Source organism: Poecilia latipinna, unplaced genomic scaffold (genome assembly GCF_001443285.1).
Source record: "Poecilia latipinna isolate Pla-1442-1.1 unplaced genomic scaffold, P_latipinna-1.0 Scaffold3186, whole genome shotgun sequence".
NCBI classification, from domain to species: Eukaryota; Metazoa; Chordata; class Actinopteri; order Cyprinodontiformes; family Poeciliidae; genus Poecilia; species Poecilia latipinna.
Window position 1 is genome coordinate 18,992 of NW_015115802.1, and position 18,679 is coordinate 37,670.

The 18,679-nt window shown below is 42.0% G+C and overlaps 2 protein-coding genes and 1 long non-coding RNA gene across 6 annotated transcripts in view; 1 reads left to right on the top strand and 2 right to left on the bottom strand.

The window, feature by feature from the left end:
- The window catches only part of zhx3b (zinc fingers and homeoboxes 3b), a 19,363-nt gene extending 16,653 nt beyond the window's left edge, over window positions 1–2,710 (top strand). For all 4 annotated transcript variants that reach the window (XM_015023059.1, XM_015023063.1, XM_015023060.1 and 1 more), the window contains 2 exons: window positions 1,374–1,632; window positions 2,081–2,710. In XM_015023059.1, the coding sequence (XP_014878545.1) occupies window positions 1,374–1,632; window positions 2,081–2,103 (282 nt within the window). In that variant the 3' untranslated portion in view covers window positions 2,104–2,710. The remainder of the gene's footprint in view (window positions 1–1,373; window positions 1,633–2,080) is intronic.
- Window positions 1–5,584, bottom strand: part of LOC106940346 (uncharacterized) — an 18,906-nt gene extending 13,322 nt beyond the window's left edge. Inside the window, exon 1 of the long non-coding RNA XR_001423067.1 lies at window positions 4,259–5,584. This is a non-coding gene — a long non-coding RNA (uncharacterized LOC106940346). The remainder of the gene's footprint in view (window positions 1–4,258) is intronic.
- Window positions 5,585–5,759: 175 nt separating this feature from the next.
- The window catches only part of LOC106940345 (1-phosphatidylinositol 4,5-bisphosphate phosphodiesterase gamma-1), a 25,652-nt gene continuing 12,732 nt past the window's right edge, over window positions 5,760–18,679 (bottom strand). Inside the window, exons 16-31 of the mRNA XM_015023064.1 lie at window positions 17,875–18,075; window positions 17,580–17,699; window positions 16,786–16,966; window positions 16,604–16,681; window positions 16,418–16,521; window positions 16,185–16,278; window positions 15,974–16,043; window positions 14,328–14,488; window positions 14,052–14,148; window positions 13,731–13,955; window positions 13,463–13,611; window positions 11,915–12,029; window positions 10,578–10,739; window positions 10,385–10,473; window positions 7,087–7,346; window positions 5,760–7,003 (exon numbers count right to left, since the gene is read on the bottom strand). Coding sequence (XP_014878550.1) covers window positions 6,967–7,003; window positions 7,087–7,346; window positions 10,385–10,473; window positions 10,578–10,739; window positions 11,915–12,029; window positions 13,463–13,611; window positions 13,731–13,955; window positions 14,052–14,148; window positions 14,328–14,488; window positions 15,974–16,043; window positions 16,185–16,278; window positions 16,418–16,521; window positions 16,604–16,681; window positions 16,786–16,966; window positions 17,580–17,699; window positions 17,875–18,075 — 2,143 coding nt within the window. The 3' untranslated portion in view covers window positions 5,760–6,966. The remainder of the gene's footprint in view (window positions 7,004–7,086; window positions 7,347–10,384; window positions 10,474–10,577; window positions 10,740–11,914; window positions 12,030–13,462; window positions 13,612–13,730; window positions 13,956–14,051; window positions 14,149–14,327; window positions 14,489–15,973; window positions 16,044–16,184; window positions 16,279–16,417; window positions 16,522–16,603; window positions 16,682–16,785; window positions 16,967–17,579; window positions 17,700–17,874; window positions 18,076–18,679) is intronic.

Sequence of the window (18,679 nt, forward strand, 5' to 3'; positions counted from 1 at the left end):
AAAAGAATGTTAAAATCCCCCCCCTTTTTTTCCGCAAAAAAACAAAAAGGGTAAAAAAAAAAAAAAAAAAAAAAAAAAAAAAGGATTTTAAAGTGTTTAGTAATAATGTTACAATCAGAAGTTCAAAGGTTAACTACCCAAGTGATCAACATTCCTGTGATTTATTTGCGTTTGTAACGCTGGTTTTTAATTGGTTGAGCAGCTCAGCTAACCAACCAGCGAGCAGAACAACAAGGCGGTGAAACGTTTTGCGCAATGAGTACGTGAAAGCGTTTTCTAAACTTACAGGTGTTCATCCTGTATTTTTTTTGTTTTGTTTTCGTCTCTATATAAATATCAACAATAATGTGAGTCTAATAAAACTGTAGGCTGTGTCATTTTTGCAGCAGCAGGTGTAGCTGATGCTTTTCTGTTTTTGAGTAACTGCAGTTGGTTCACATCAGGCACCATGAAGCTGTAAAACTGTCGTCGTCGTCGTACCATGAAACTCCCCTAGCTCAGTGAGTGATGTTTTAGATAGTTTAAAAAAAATATATATATATATATGTATATAAGTGTTTTGTTCAGATACGAGCCGTGCTGCTCTGTTTGCTGAGGGGATTCTCAGGAAGCTCCTTCGTTGCTGAGATCTTTGAAGTTTAAGACACACCTCAGGTCTCGATTCCTCCTAAATTCATCTGTCGTCTTTTATCTCAAGAGAGATGAGTCTTTTGTTCACTGAACTACATGGAAAAAAAGAGAAAAACCTCCTGATGAAAGAGCAAAGTTTTAGATGTTTTTATTGTGAGTGAAATCATCTCTTTGCTGTTTTTATCCTCCCACTCCAGAGACGCAAACTTCAAGTAGTAGTTTTGTTAATTTGTATGGAGAAAAAAAAAAAAAAAAGTTTCTCCTTTTGGTATTTTATTTTGGATTAATAAACATTCTTTCTCGTCCTCATCTATTATCCATGTCCCCTCTGTATGACGGAAATTATTTGATTAAAGCAAAGTAGCAAAACAAAACACCCGGTATAAGCAACTGTAGTAAATATTTAATATACGACATTTCTAATGATTAGAGCTGCACAATATTCTCACGTCATCACCATGTCAATATCTGGAAGGACTCTTTGCATGCAGTATTTGTTTTCTGTTAGATTATAAGAAATAATTAGTTGGATCACAATAAGAGATTCAGTTCCACATCGGAGAGAGAGTGGAAAGAAGTCAAGATGTTCTAACCAGAGTGAATAACTGTCTCAACAAGAAAAGTCTTAAAATTGAACCAAGGATAAATCAGAACCAACCTAATGGCTTCCTTGCAGCCTCGAGGTGTTCAGCTTTAACATTCGCCTGCATCTAGTTAATAAAACCTTTATTACTCTGTCCTAGTTAAAGGAGCTGGCTGAGAAGACTGGTCTGACGAGCGACTTGGTGCGGCATTGGTTCTCTACCAGGGGAGCGATGCCCGACGCTAAGCAAAGCGCTGCACAGCGGGCGGGAACGGGAGCCATCGGCGCAGAGGAAGCGGCGGCGGCGCCAACAGGATCCTCGGCTCCGGAGCCACAGCAGGGCGGCGGGACGGAGGAGAAGATGGAGCAGTCGGTGTGCGGGGCGGAGGCCGACGCCGACAGCTCTGCTGCTGCTACAGGTAGTCCTGGACTCCATGGTTGTTGTTTATTTTTTTAACTACAAGAAAAATGTGTGTGTAAAGTAAAATTAGATTTTTTCAAGAAGCTACCACTCACACACCTTTTAATAACTAAATGCAACAAAGAAAAACTGGAAGACATTTGAAAGACTGACGTAATTTGTGGGAGAAATTGAGTGCTGCGTCAACAGCTGTGTGTGTGTGTGTGTGTGTGTGTGTGTGTGTGTGTGTGTGTGTGTGTGTGTGTGTGTGTGTGTGTGTGTGTGTAATGATCAGGTGGCACAGAAATACCAGGGTGGAACCTACAAACACACCAATACTATGATGAGGAGTAATGAGGCGTGCTGTGGCAGATATTCACTTCCCGCCTGTCTGGCCCAACTGAACAGCTCAACTATAGATTTACATCTTTTCTGAATCATTTGTTGCTTTTTTTTCCCCTCTACAGGAAGTGAAGAGGCCTTAGTATGAGGACGGAGTTCACAAGGCCGGTGGTCTTTGTTCCGGCAGGACGGCAGATGGTTTGTAACCGGATCAGTGGTTTGAAACTGGCCTCTACTAGAGACGGACACCAGAGCCAGCCCTCGGTCCCTCCGTGTGCCACGTGACGCCATCACCCCAGTTTTACTTGATGACCACATGTTTGGTGGACGGAGGTCTGACAAAGAGTGATGGGAAGTTTATCAAGTCGTCGCCGCTGGGCGTTTTCGCCAAGGCCTTCGATGAACTTTTTCTTTTTCCCAGTCTTGCTCTATCTGCTCAGCTAAACGTCCGAACTCGGCTGCTGTCGGTGCGTTTTCTCTGCTCGGATCGGACGGACGGACTTTGGTCTGGGAGACGTTTGGAGTGGAGGCGGGCACCCTGCGACGCCCGAAGGAACGGGACGTCGCTCTGAAACCACGTGGAGTTCGGATCTTCTCGTAGCATCGCGTGCTTCTCTACGTCTCGTTTGTTTTTATGGAACTTTCTTAGGAACAAATGCAAAAGATCTGAACTTTTACCACAGTTCCATACTTATGCTCGATGTACAATTTTTACCGATGCATTTGGAGAATAAACAGAATGTAAGGAATTCAAACTCGTTTCTCCTTCACTGGTCCAAGATGAGGGAACCAAACAAAACCACCTGAAACCTTTTAACGTTTGAAGGATAATTTGTTTAGGAGACAAATTACAGAAACTTTAAAGTGAATTTTACTGAGATTTAATGTGATATAAACTGTGTAGAGATTGACGTGCTTAAAAAGACACGGGCCAATTGCAGTCAGATTCCTATTAAGTTAGGTTTGATAAATACAGCAGTTGATAAATAAAGGTGATCATTTATTGTGCTATAAAATGGCTGGAAAACGCATAGGGAGGGTGTTTGTAATTGAGTTTTCTTAATCCGCTTCTAAGTAAGAGTTGCACTTGCATTAAAATGAAAGCAAAAAGAATGCATAGCAACCTAAATGTCTTAAGCTGTACCTAGCATTTTCAATTTTAGCATTTTGCATTTTTCAAAGGCTTCCTGCACCCTAAAGATTCACTTTTCTTAAATCGGGGATTCAGGGCAGCACAAACTCATTCTGATGGCTGCAAAAAGCCCAACCTTTGGTCAACCCAGGGTTAGTTTAAAGCAAATATGTGGGAGAGAATGGCTCAGTCAAAGTCCAGACTCACAAATACATGCTCCTAGTTGATGTTCTGCAAAGAATAGCTGAAAATGTTTAGCATTTAGATGTACACAGATAATTGACATGCCTCAAAACGTCTGCAGCTGTAAAAGTGTGGATTTACAAAGTAATACATTTATACACATGCAACAAATGTCATATTTTACTTTGGAACCATTTTTGAAAACAGTGTTTCCTTCCATCTGGTAGTTGTGCATCATTTTATGTTGGTTCATCACATAAAATTCCAACAAAATTCACTTTTTGCTTTGGACAAAAAAAAAAAAGAAAAAAGCTCAACTTCCATAAATACTTGATTTTTCCCATTTGAAATACCAAATTATTTCAGAAAAGTTTTAAAAGTTCATGCCCTTTGCTTCCACGTGACTCATTTTCGGTTCTGTTCGATTATTCATCCTCATGTTTGTCGGCTGCTCACACGTCTTAAAGCCGTTCGTTTCCGTTCGGGTTCCCGGAAGTTTAAAAAAAACACAAGTATCTGCGCCTCAATGAACAATTTAAGAAAAATAAGGACCAGTAAGGATGTATAAAGCAGTGAGTATTTTATTTACTTTTCAGGCTTGAATATGTTCCATATGAAAGGCAAAAAAAACTAATTAAAATTAATACTTCTCGTCATTGAGGTTTAGGCACATTACAGGAAGGCAAATGTAAAATGAGGCCGACGCTAGCAGAAAGAAACATCGATAAAATTACAACAACAACAACAAAAAGCGAAACAAATTACAGTTAAAGGCCCCACACAGGCGTCCTTTGTTATTCAGCTTGATTTGATGTCACTATGGAGAATAGTCCGACAACATCAAACAGTTGAGTCGTTCTGCACATGCTCACACGGTGCCGAGCAGCAAACCATCAAAATACGTGACCATGGGCTGTGGGAAATGTGGCTTCAATGTGGTGTGTGTGTGTGGAGATAGGCCAGAAATGAGAGCAATGCATTGTTCCACACACACACACACACACACACACATTAAAAAAACTAAACACACTGGAGGAAGAGTACATGCAACACAAAAGGAGCTTTGGGAAACAATCGAGTGCAAATGCAACAAAATGCCCCAGCCGTCCAGCATGATGACCCCGCCTTCACCTTACATCGTCCTTTATGGCTTAAAATGCGTCTCAAAACACTGAGCAAGAATCTGAATATCATCGACCGTTCAGTCAAATCAGGGAAAACACTGTTTGTCCAGCCAGCCTGGACCCTGAGCCCAGCTAAAGGCTAATCCGTTTCCAGGCATGTAACGACGAGACGCAGCGGTGAGCTGAACTCTTTGGACCTTTCATTCATTATCATTTGGTCAGTGCTGGTCTTCAATACTCGTTTATCTTAATACTGTGACTCCACCTGCACCAAAAACACACGGGGGGGAAGGAAGGGGAGGGGGGAAGCAGAAAGCCGCGTGAGCAGAGCTAAAACTTTTTCAGTGACGCTTCAGAATCGACCTACGTCTGAATTCATCAGCAGAAAACGATGCAGACTGGGATACTGGGCTGCAAAGCTGGGTCACTGTTACAAAGTCCCATCTTATTTTTATTTTTTTTTTACCCATAATTCCAGCATGAATATCCTGTATTAGGAATGAGCAGAATGATCAGCATGAATGCAGACTCCTGTGTGAACCTTAAGTTCACACACTGCTGATAAAGTTCATGTTGTTTTGATAAAAAATATATATATATATATATATTTTTATAGGCTTTTACACTTTTAATGTGACGCAGCCTGTATGATTGAACTTGAACATAAACAAATCCGCTTGAACCTCGTTGCATAAGTTAGCACACCTTCCTACCGGAGGAGGCATTTTCTGACGTCTGCAGACGTTAAACTGGAGAAACTAGACGGAGACTCACAGTTTCTGGGGGTCTGTAAGTGTCTTATAGTTAAGAATCTCAATTTTACGCATTAAAACGTTTTAGAGAAATGTATATTATGAGCCATTACAAATAATCTGCAGATATTTATGCCCTTTAATCCATTTATTGATTCTTAAATACACAAGATTTCATTTTCCAAAGGAAAACTGCACTGGTGCCCTTAAATTATGTTTTATTTCTGGCTGACAGAGTTTTTTTTTTTTTTTTTTTTCCTAATTGGTTTCAGAAGTTAAGTTTAAAACCTAAGTTTCATTTTAGTTATTGACTAAACATATTTAAGACCAGTCAGTGTGGCTGCCAAGTCGCTGTCAGGACCTCTGAGAAAGCTGAATATTCTGGTTCTGTTCCAAACATTTCTTGTATTTCTCCAACTGTCCGGATTAAAAAAAAAAAAAAATCAAGGCTTGGATAAAATCTCTCAAAACATCATAAGAGAATCTGCTACGAACTTAAACATAACTACCATAAGTTAGAATTTGAACAGGAAAAACACAAAGCACATCTGGCAGAACACAGTGAAACATGGTGGTGGCAGCATTATGATCTGGGGTCGTTAAAATTCAGACGTCTGCTGGAAATCAAGTCGATTTAAGTTTCCACTAAATCAGGCAAGAGACAAAAGAATCTCTTCACCAGAAATAAAAGTTTTGGCTCAACCTGAGGGATGATAAGTTTGGAGGCCATTTTGAAAAGTAGAGGCCAAATGTGCGACAAGCTTCCTCAAAACTAAAAAGCTGAACGGTGTGTTTATGGAACCAGGTTATTCCTGTTCTCTGACATTCCTCAGATGAATTTTGAACATCTTAAACATGTATCGTTTACCAAGTTGCGTGTTTTAAGACACTGATGAGGATAAGAACGTGATGGTAGCGGGTGCAAACAGAAAAACCAAAAAGAAACAACAATCAGTCACCATCAGAGTCCAGGCCTGACCTCCATCACCACACGGCCGAGGTGCCAGAAGGGTCAGTGGAGCCGGTTAGCAAAGCAAGACGATGGAATGATGTGCAGCTTTTGTTTTTGCTGGAATGTAAGTGAGAAACGAGATGCTCCTTGGAACCCAAAAGACAGGCCACGGCCTCTTCCTCTTCCTCCCGCCTTTAATAATAACAATAAAAACAGAAACGCCTCTGAGATTTCAGTCCAGGTCGTAAGTCAGCGTCAGAGCGGAGGCACGTAAAATGTCTGTCACGAAGCAGAGCGAGGTTAAAACGTAGCCGTAGAAAGCCCTCATGGTTCACGCCGACATGAAGTCACATTATGAATGTTTAAAGGTTTAAATAAGCGGAATATTTAAAAACATGGAGACAGGAGCTCTTTGAGAGCAGGCCGGCTGCTGCTGCTGCTGCTGCTCTCCGGCCGACGGCGCAGCAGGAATAAATATCTGCCCAAGCAGCAGAGAGAGGAGGAACCGAAACCGGAACCAGCTCTATCCCTTTTCTTCCACTTGGTCTCCAAACTCAGCAGCTGTTGTCACGACGACGACGACAACAACAACACTGGAAATCACAGTCCAGGACTCCTCCAGCCTTCCAGTTTCTTCTTCCTGCCTGCCGCCGTCTGCTTCCTGTCAAGCACCCCTCCACCCCGCAGCGTCCTTTCCCTCCTCCTCAGTGGGACACAGAGGCGGAGATGTGGGGAGTGGAGGAGGAGGGTGGGGGGTAGGGGGGGTTTGTAGGAGGAATCGAAGGAGGGAGAGCTGCCTGAAATGTAGGCCAAAGCGGTGGTGGGCGTTTCCATGGAAACAGCAATCACACAGCAGTCAGTGACATCATCAGTACGGGGAGAGGCGACTGGTCCTCCGCAGCATCCTGGAGAGAAGACGGAGAGGAGGGTGAGCTCCTCGTCTTCCTAACACCACCAACAGCAGCTGTCCAGCTGTCCACACGCTCACCTTCGGTTCTGAGGGTCCATCTGGTCCAGCAGCGCCTCCTGGGACACCCTGAAGTCGTCGATGGGTGACTGGTAGCGGGATTCGAACGAGCCCTCCCTCCCTCTGTAGGACATGGCCTGAGCCGGCGACTGGGGCAGTGGGGACGTGGTGGACGACGTCGAGGACACGGAGCCCAGCTCTCGTCCCACCTGTGCCGCCGATGCCGGCGCCGACGCGCTCCCCGCCGCGGAGAACGGGCTCAGGACTTCCCCGTTCTCATCCTGGAAACCACGGAGCAAAACAGGAGAGATGATCCAGGATCAGCACAGCTGCTGGTCCGACAGTAAAAGCTTTTGATTTCACCGGGTTTGGGTCTAAAAAAAACAAAAGGAAGACGAGAGATTTCCTCAACAGCTAAGAGAAGAGGCGATGAAGCCGAGCGATCATCACGTCTTCTAAGTTAGAGGAGTTATAATGACTTGTTTAAACAGGATGCAGCTTGTTACAAAGTAAAGACGACTCGGAGCTATTTTCATCATCGGGGAGGTGAGAATGAAGGGACAGGAAGCCTGAAGCTATTTAAAGAGAAACCGTCAGTCGAGGCTGGACGTTCAGCAGAAATCTGAAGCGACTTCTATTACAAACACAGCTCAAAATTTTAGAATATGAAGAAAAAGTTAAACAATTTTGTCATTAATTTAAGGAAGTGAAACTTTCAAACTATGACGAGCCGACATTTCTTGTAGTTTTAGAGATTGTCGCTCAGAGGAGACGAAAACTCAAAATTCAGTGCCTCAGGAAAGTAGAATATTGTGGAAAGAGCTAAAGCATAATTCGCAGGAAAGGAAAAGCAAAATCCATTCAGTGGACCGAGGCTGGAGTCATCAAGTTCCAGCGCACACATCGATCAATGGCTGATCAAGAGACGTCAGAAGCATCTTACCTGGGCTAAGGAGGAAATTAACCGCGCTGTCGTTTAGATGTTCAAAGTCATCCTTTCAAATGAAAGTAAACTTCACATTTCTTTTGGAAATGAAGGTCGCAGAATTTGGAGGAAAAGTGAAGAGGCACAGAAGCCTCGTTGCTTAAAGCCCAGTGTGACGTTTCCAACACCAAACGCCCTCCGTCTACCTGGAAGTTTTACAGCAGCTCACACTTCCTTCTGTTGACAAGCCGCATGGAGATGCCAGGTTCTTTGTCCAGCAGGACTTTCCTATTGTTACACTGGTGACCGTCTTCCAGCTGGAAAGTTCTTCCACCCCAGCTGATGCAAAGAGTAGCCGCCTCTCATTTCTTAAACAAGAATGTCAGTCCAATCATTGGCATCAAGCAGACAAACCATCTAAAGAGGCTGGAGCAACTAATATCAATACATTATTCATTTCTTTGAGGAAGAAATGTGGGTGGATAAAAGGAATTTGTGATCGCGATCAACTGCACGTTTGGCGACACCAAATTAAAGAAAAACCAGAGTAGAAATCAGAGCGGTCTTTGGTAGAGAAAGTAGAAGCATTTCGTCAAGGGAAACTCAGTGAACTGGGACTGAACAGCTGTGTGACCATAAAACCACTAATCAGTGAGGCTAACCGGAGGACGGAGGCATAAAGATGTAACCTGATGAGTCCAGATTTACTCTCTTCCAGAGCGACGGGCGCATCAGGGTAAGAAGAGAGGCAGATGAAGTGAAGCACCCATATCAAGCCTGTTAGGGCAGCACTGTGATCTGGAGGGGGGTGGTCAGGTCAAAGTTCAGCAACATTATGAGGTCAGCTGACCTGAAGGACCAGATTATTTTATCAAGTGATTGGTTCTTCCCTGATGACGTGGGGGAATTTTACAAGGTGACAGCGACTCAGCGGGCTGAAACGATGTCACAGAAAATGCCGCAATAAAAGCGAAACGAGTTCTTACAAAGCTTGAAAAGGATTCTTTCTTTTTTGTGCCAGCCAGTATATTTTGTTTTGTAGTCTGACCAAAAGAACGTGCATGAAGGTTTAACTTTTGCAAACGAGAAGCAGAAAGTAATGAACTTTCACGCTATTCACATTTTTTTGATCTATATTTGTAACTCTTTGAACCAAACGGCTTGAATTCGTCTCCAGTTCAAAGTCTGATTGATTCACCGGCTGATGACAGGAGGAGGCGACTGACTGTTCATCAGTCGCTACTCTCACCCTTCTACTCTGAGGATTTTTTTTTCTACCTGGTGTGAATTTCCAGTCAGCTCCTCCGTCTAGTCTTGCTCTGAAGTGAGATTCAAATTACCAGGACAGAACTGGGAAAGAGCGCTTTAAAATATTCTGCTCCTCATTACTGGAGGGGATTATAGCAGGATCGAAAGATTGAGGAAATGGTTTCGTTGAACAGTTATAAACTTTATATTTAAAACGTTTCAAAGGCTGAAATTGTCTCGTTTTGCTGTTGTGTAGCCCAGGACGCCGGTAAATTACATTTTTAATCTCGGTGAGTTTTTCCTCTTCCTCGTTAAGTAAAGGTTACAAACAAACGTCGGTGAAGGCGGTGTGTTGAAACTATCGTCGTCCCCCCCAAAACCCGATCCAATGGTAAAAAATCGGAGACTTAAAAGAAAAAAAAAAAAAACTAAACTGGAACATTTCTCAACAGATTTTATTCAGTTTGTACAATTCTGCCATTTGGTGTCAAGTACAATTGACTTAAAAATAGTATTTACATTTTAAATAGTGAACACCACCACCGACACCGAAATAAAATTCCCCATTTACAACATAAAGTTTAGGTTTTTGGTGCAAAGCTACAGAAGTGGCAGAAGCTGTCTTATGGAGATGCCATAATCTCTTCAGGGTTTAACGTCAATGAAGATATTGATTTGAAGATTTTGTCTAAAATAATAAATTAAGGCATTTTAAAACCTAGAATATAACACTTGCATACAAAATATCAGTGTAAATCTAGTAGGTTGGAATTATATTTAACAATTTGTAAAATATATACACGTTTTTCCCCTCATCTCACACTGGTCAGCGACATGTTCTCACACCTAGAGCAGGTGTGAACATGCAGCTCCAGATATGCATCTGTAAATAGACGAGTATCACTTCTTCATAGGTGAGAGAATCGACTCTCCCAGAGTTGAGTGTCTGGACACTTTTAACCGTCTTTGCATAAAGCCAAGAAAATAAAATACTCTTGCGGCTTTCCTCGATTAAAAACAGCAAACCTCCTGGTTTAGCATTAAAATCACAAAACAATAACATCTATACGGAGCAAGTGCATGCTGCCTTATGGCTTTTATAACCCGGCAGGTTTAGAAGGAGCTCGGTTAAAGAGACTAACCCACCCTGCCTCTGGTGATTTCCATGTGGACCAACAGAGAAGCCAACTCCAGATCTTCACTGTAGCTGTTCTTCAGCGGTACCGACCTGTAGCCTGAAAAACACAAACACGCACATTTACAGCTGCTTACATCCACGCAGCATCGAGAGTTTCCTCTCAAAGACAAAGATCTGGGGAACACACACACACACACACACCTGTCTTGAGGCTCTGAATGGGGAACGTCGCCTGAGCCAGAAAGTTTTGGTCATTGAACATGTCGATTTCATAAACCCCGAAGCGCAGGAAAGCAAAGGCGGAGTTGCAGACGGTGAAGGAGAAGGACTTCCTGGGCCAGGTCGGGTTCAGGCCGTTGTCAGCTGGAAGAGACCGCAGACATTGGAGCAACAGGAGACACTCAGAAATCCAGGAATACTGAGCTGAGCTTTTGTTTTGTTTCTTTACTGAATCATTGCATTAGGTTAATTTGATTTAGAATGGATTAATTGATTGTATGAGGGAATAATTTCCAATAATCATTCTATTACTATTCTTCAGAGAACCATTGTTGTGTACCAATATCAGCCCTTTCGATAAGTTATGTAATCAGAGCTCTCAAACCGATTCATAGATACGAGGCTTATGAGAAGTTTTCATAAATAATCGCTGAGCAATATCATTAACTGATACAAAATAAGAAATGATCAGAGAAACATGAGAACTATACAATATGTATCCACATATGATTTAATCAAAATTACATTTTCCTCAAAAAAGATATGCAGAATAATTGCACTAAAACATAACCAGCTGGAAACCTATGACGAACTGTTTGCATTCATTTTTTACTCCCTCCAAAAGAAAAATCTGGTCCAAAACATTCAGTCAGATCAATATTATTGATAACAGCTAAGAGAAGATTTTCCCGTATAATGACTGGAATATACTACATAATATTTGGTCTTTACATCACCAGCCCAAACAGAGGATCTGAATTGGATCTGATTAATAAGATTTTTAAAAATAAAATCTGGGAGAATGATGCTTACTTTGGAGACACCATCGTGGCTCTGCCACCAGGGGGCAGTGTGGCGCTCCCTTCTCACATTCCACCAACTACGACAACGTTGCCAACCGGCTTTTATTGACATGAAGGAGCCACATGCTATTAGGCATGTTGTCTGATCAGAGCATCACTGCACTAATAGAAGCTCTGATGACTCTCATTCAACTGGATTCATTTGAAAAATACAAAAACTAAAATCTACAACATTTTTAGAAAAAAGCCCCACAAGTTTCAACGCTAACCATTCCACCTGACAAACTACGATGATGTCAACGCTGCACAATGTTTTGCTTTTGTATTCCCAGACAAGGCCAAATTGTTTGCACAACTTCCTGTTTTTCTAGGACCACAAAGGAAATTTTACACAAAAGGTAATTGATCCAGTAAACAATGAAAAAATACATTTAAAAATAACTCCTTCCTACGGTTTTGGCGCACAGGCCCATTCCTGGAAGAGAGATCTGCGGCTGCAGTTGAAGCGGCGCTCACCTGCGGATTCCGTTTTCTGCTTGTCGTTGTCGTAGTCCGCCCCACACACCTCGATCTCGATGAGAGGAGAGACGATGCCTCTGCCGTGCTTCGGGAGGTGCCGAGCGCCCAAAACCTTGAAAGAAAAAGCAACGAAATTCACATTCATCATACCTCAAACTACAAATACATATGCAATCATTCATTAGACTCTTTTTTTTTTTTATATATATATCTAGATTTATTATGCTGAGCTGGACTTATACAACTTGTTTCTAGTTTTTGCATATAATTTCAGTCAGCTTGAAGTTTATGATTTCTCACACTGCTTGATTTACAATTTTTGCGAAACTGCTTTTGGCTTATTTTGAGGTATTTAGACTTTAATTAAAAAAAAAAAAAAAACACATCTCTGAGATGCGGATGCAGTCTGGGAGTTTGCAAGCATAGAAAACGTGCAGCGTGGTAAAGAATGCATGCAGAAGAAGAAGAAAAAAAAAATAGGTTGCTGTGAGCAAAGTTTTTCTGTGGCAAATTACCACAAAGAACTGAAAGCATGTGAAAGACAGCCCTGGTTAGACTGAACTGAGGGGGAACAACAATCTCACAGCTCCTCTTAGGAGGTGGTTTCCCGTCTTTGCAGCCTTCTTGCCGAGTTGTGCTCCCTACAACAGCCGACTGAAGTATAAAAACATTGCTGAAAGTTGTCTTACTATGTCGCTGCAACGCTTACCGTGTCGAAGTCAAACAAAACGAAGACAGCGACACAGTAAAGGGCAAAATTAAATTTAAAATAATCTCTTCATTTTACCAGCATGTTTCTTCTGATTGAAAGTAGCTGAAGAATTGGCTAAAGACGGAAAACAGGATTTCTGACCGTAAAGAATCGCTTCTAACTTTCATTTCAAAAGTGTAAAAACAAAATGCAACAGCAATCCCCCATGCACCTGGAATAGCAAATGTATGATAAAAAAAGAGGGTCTTTTCTGTTTTTAAAGTTATTTAACTTTTATAGCTGAAGTCTATAAAATCGCACATGATCGACTCCATCAAGTCCTTACCTCCTGAACCAGAGTAAATCAAAATAGAAACCTCTGTGGAAAATTAATCAAATCCTAAATGTACAGAAATGATTAAAAGCCTCGGATTTAAAGTGGGTTTAATTGATTTTAATTACTTTAAGCATGAATGCACAGTTCAAGAAAAAAAAATTATCGGTGCACCACACATTAAAAAAAAAAAAGAAATCTAATAAAATGTCAAAGTTACATTTTAAATGAAGACTCTATCTTTTTTACCCCCTTCGGTTCTATTGCAGTTCATTTCCAGCTCTTTCTAATTATATTTCACCTCCAGGCTTTTTTACACTTGAATTCAAAAATAATAACTTCACTACATTTATTTTTGACTGGCAAAACTATAACTATTGCTGTGGTACCTAAACATGTCTTAAGTCTTTTAATTTTATTTCGTAAGTAACAAAGCTAAACCGCAATTAATCAACTTTTCCAAGCCGTCTTCATAAATTCTCCTCGTCTTCTTTTACTAGAATTAAACCTTTGACTTTACCTCTATTTTCATTGAGACTTGGTCTACGCCGCGTAGTGTGTTTTTGTCGAAGGGATCAAAGGAGTCGTCTCTCATGATGGGAGGCTGGAGGACGTAGCCACTCCTTCCATTCAGCATGAACAGCGCCTGGTTCATCTGCATCGGCTTGTCTGTGGGCAGACAGAGCGGAAATAGACAACGAAGGTGAAATGAGTGAGGGAAAAAAAAAAAAAACAGAAAAAAAAAAGAAACCCCAAAGATTAATTCTCCTGTCTGCACTTCGACTTACCAGCAGTCTGAAAGTTGAGCGCGACCAACTGAGAGCCGCAGAGCCACATGGGGAACGGGTCGTAGTTGGAGGAGTCGAGCCGCTGGCCTCTGGGGTAGATTCTGGACAGCTGCAGCCGGTTGTACTGCAGGAACTTCTTCCCCTTGGTTTTGTTGACATACTTCTCCGCTTTGGTCTCGGGAAAGGACGACATGTCCTGGAAACAGGCCCGCTCCGTGCCGATCTCTGAGTGAGGCAGAGAGGGAGGGAACCGCGGCTGATCTCAGAACAGGTTTAACTTCATCACAGATCGCTATCTGGAGGTTGTGTGTTATTCCTCACTTTCTTCATCAAACGGCACCGGCCTGCAGTAGATGACCAGGTCTGATAGCTCCAACGCAATCTTCTTCCTCCTCTCCATTATCTTGCCCTCTTCCAGCTGAGCACAGAAACACAAAAAATGTAAACATGGCAGCAGTGAGGGTAGCATACAGCTCAACATTAGCATTCACTGCACCGCGCTGTTGGTGCTTATTAAATATTTACAGCTACTATAAAGGAGGCCGACTTCATGTTTCTGTGCATTTCCTGATACGCATCTCGTATCTGCGTCTTCACCTTGGCCTCAGAAGTCGCAGCCACTTCCTGGATTTTCGTCTTCCAGTCTTGAAGTTCCTCTAAGCTGTTGGCAGCCACGTCCAGCAAAGTGGCCTGCACCGTGTTATTCTGAACCAGAGAGAAGACAAACGGTCTGCTGCCCTTCCCTTCAGTGCGGGTGACTGGAGAGGAGAAAAGAAAAAGAAAAAAAAGGGGGGGGAAATAATATATTACCATATCATGTTGGGCTTCCATTAGGCCATGGTTAATAACTAAATAAAAGCAACACAAATTACATAAGTTACCAAATAATAAAGTTAAATCTAGATTATGTGCAAAGCACTAAGAATTGTGCTGAAGATGTTTTGCTTCACTTTTTTTTTTTAAATGAAAATGATTTATTTTAATGCCACTAGATGGAGATGTTGAGCCGCAAAAAAATACAATAAGAGAATTTGCTGGGACAATATTTAACTTAATTTGTTCATACTTCCTTTTTTTTGTCTGAGACACTGGATGTTAGGATAATTATTTCCTCTTGTTTTGGATGCTGTGCAGCTGGACAGATTTTTTTTCTTTTTTTGTCTTTGTTTTTTAAACTTTTTTCCAGTTGTTGTGATGTGTAACCTTGACAACAAGGTGTAGTTTTTACAATCGAGAGCAGCTGATAAGCATCTCAACGGCTCAGATAATACGCAAGCTACAATTCCAAATCCTAGAGGAATTGAAAAGGAGACTTCATGGATTCAGAGCAGAACTAAAGAGCAGAGAGAGAAAGAGGAAGTTCAAACTATCTGTTAAATCGATAATAAAGGGCAAAGATTGACTCCAACGTTTCTCTGCCCAGCTTTCTAACCACAAGGTCAGATAAAGAGCGGTGGCAAAAAGCGAAAACACGGTAAGTGACGATGATGTCGTCATCCAGAGAGGGTTACTGTGGAATATCATCTCTGCTGCCTTGAAACTGAACTGGAAGCATGTTCTGACAGTCATGACCCGCTCATACAGCAACAGTCTTCAGTCAGAGGCTTCGTTGTATTCACTGCAAAACTATCTGGGTGTTTGCAGGGGAAGCAAACCTGAAGCGCAGTGATGAGGTTTACACCTGACCCCCTTTTCACACAGGATCCCATTAGTTTGGATTAAATGTTTTCCTTAGTAAATAACTCAGCTTATCTGTCAGATACTTTTAAAAAATTGACCCTTTGATACTTAAAGACAAATGTTATTCTCCTCACAATGAGAGAATAAAATGAAAACCAGCACAGTAAACTTTATCGTTTTCTTCATGAAACTGTCAAAACTCGGCAGTGTGGTGGCTTAAAGGCAAACTGATAAAACAGGTCTGCACAGAAGCTTTACGTTGGTTTCCAAATTAATGCTCTGTGGGTAAAATTTGAACCTTATCTTTTAATTCACTGTGGTTTTCCCTAGTCTGAACATGATCAAACTATGAGATAAAAGTGTGTGAAAACCTATATAAAAAAATAATCAAGCCCTATGAGCAATGAATTAAGAAGGAGGCCGATAAAAAGGCAGTCAGGAAAGTAATAACACAGAAAGCAGGCGCCTCCATTTTTCAGCCTGAAGTGGGGCCCGCTGTCAAGGTAGCAGGTTGCTCTGCAGCCCTGCAGCAGAGGCTGACAGGAAGTGGAGGGGCTACTCACTAATCTGGCAGGAAGTTACATCCACACTTCCTCTCAGCAGATCTCCGAGAGGGCTGTTTTCTGTCATCTCCTGCATGACAGAGAAGACAAAAAAAGAAACAGATTACAAAGTGTTTGATCTCCGTCGACATTTTATTCCACATTATGCAGGGATCCAATGAGAGAGATCAGTGATGATCAGCAGAACAAACAACAAGGCGACGATCCTCACAGTTCTGTCTGGCTCCGCTGCCGCTTGGCTGATCTCCTCAACGTAGTTTGCAGGGAACCACATCTGCTTCTTCCCCCCACAGTCACCTTTCCACCTGCGCCAAACACAAAAAGTTAAAGTGCATTTCTAACACAGCGCCACTCTGTTATAATACACTCACTGCTCTTGTTCTCTTCCTAGAAAAAATGCAATGTCTGCGAATGGAAAAACAATTTCCCGCACTTCTCACTCACCATCCACCTTCCTGTTTGTCTACGTTGGTGATGACGGCGTTCTTGGAGAAGGAGAGCTCGTCGTCTCTCTGAGCTTTGTACTCGTACATGGCTTTGACTGTGCACTGGAACAACAAGAGAGAATTATTAGACGGACAAACGCCACCGGTGAGGAAGCGCGAGTGTTCAGAGACGATGGAAACTCACCTTCAAAGTTGGCATTTGATTGGCCTCCACGTAAAAGCCCGGATTCCTGCCCTCATACAGCGACCCGTAGTCTGGCTCCTGTTGGTCAACATGCAGTGTTTACAGACTGTGGAGCGTTCCGACTGGTGGAGTTTGGTTATTTTTAATTAATGTCTAGTAAACACGCAGCGGGTAGCACTCACAGCAGTGCCTATCTTCTCCAGTGTGTCGTCGTTGATGGGATAGCGTAGCTTCATTTTCCGATACAGGGGGTGCTTTTCATAATAACTGATGAGATCGACGAGGCTGTCGAACTCTGAGGTGCCCAGCAACACAACCTGACCTTCCTGCAGCACTCGGCAGTGCTTGATTTTACCCTCGGCCCTGAAGCCAAACAAGAATCCACACGGCCACAATGAGAACATGAGGAATAAAGTTTTAGAAGCGTGCAATGCCCGACAAAGGTTTGACATTTTGCAGCCACATTTAAATGTATTTGGACAAACACAACGATAGAAAATTAGTCTTTTAATTTCACTATTGATTTCTTGGTTAATGTCAAGTTGTCATAACAAAGGCATTTTGGATAATGTCAACTTTGTATTAAAAGTGTCATAATTTACCGAATGATGCTTTATGACAACAGTCATTAATATTCATGAAGGCTTATTCATGTTCATGACAGGTGTTTATGTCAGTCTTATTCACCCTCCTTCAAATAAAGTGTTACCCTCACTTTAGTTTAGATTAACAACATATCATTTCCCTTCCACTTTATTAATAGTAGATTGTGTTTGTCTATCACATAAAAACCCAATAAAACACTGCAGTTAAGAGTGACGAGACAAAACATAGAAAGGATCCAGGGGCATCAATACTGGAGAGCTGCACTAACAGCTAATGGCTAGACCAGGTCTAGTGAATTAAAATAAAAGCTCTATATAGATTAAAAAGGATAATATAGGCATCAATCAACAGGGCATCAGGAAGGAGTTACCTGAATGAAATGGCAAAAGAGTTGGGCTCTGTCCTTTTCCTGACTAGGAAAGCCCCATCACGAGGAACTCTCATCAGCATGTTCTCTGCCTGGCTCCTGGAAAGGTTGGCATGGTACCATCTACAAACAACCCAAAACACACCATGAATAACTTCATTCCGATTCCAAGGTATCGATTTATCAGTGAAAACAAAGCCAGGTAAAATCTGAGTTTAAATAAGAACACAGTGAATACACCCGTGAACAACACCATCAAAACATTCTCTAGGAGTTTAAAAGATTCCTGCAAACTCACTCCTTGCTCTCGTGAGCGTTGGTCTGAGGCACTGGCTCGGTCAGCTTCATCTCAAACTCATTGCAGCGTAGCGCCACATGCTGGTAGTGGGTGATCAGAGCGAAGAGCGAGTCGAACACCAGGTTATCCGTCAGGTAGAACTTGGGGCTGCCAGCTTCCTGGCGAGAGTGGATCCGGCAGTGCTGCACGCGCCCCAACCGCCTAGCGTACCGCAGGGGAGGACAGGAGAGGAAGTCAGAACAACCGGGTGCCGCTTCGTATTTTCACTGTTCGTGGTTTGGCAGAAAGTTACCTCGATTAATCTCAGTATGGCAAAATGTTTCCCTGACACTGGACGTTGTAAAAATGACGCCTACCCTGACTGACCCCTAAGACAAAACTAAATAAAATCATATTGCCTATCGTTACTAACACACATTTATTTTACAAATTTATCGTAAAATTTGGTGCATAATTTGTTGAAAATGAAAAGCAATGGATGTCTGAGCAGCATGCAGGGCCACGTTTATCTGTAAAATCATTGAAGCGTTTCTATATGACCTCATCAGCCTCTAATATCTCTGAGGAGAAATGGTGGCTGCTATTCTAGTCGTTGCTTCCTTTCATTGATTGTTTTAGACGTTTATTTCTGCACCGGCCTCTTTAGCTCATCACAGTGCATTCCAATTCAAGGCTGAACTTTGACTGGTCAATGCAAAATCTTTAATTTATTTTTTTTTTTTTTAGTTTGTTTTCTGCTCAACTGTGTTGCAGATTCAAGATAGAAACATATATATATATAGAAACAAGATAGAAAAATATATAT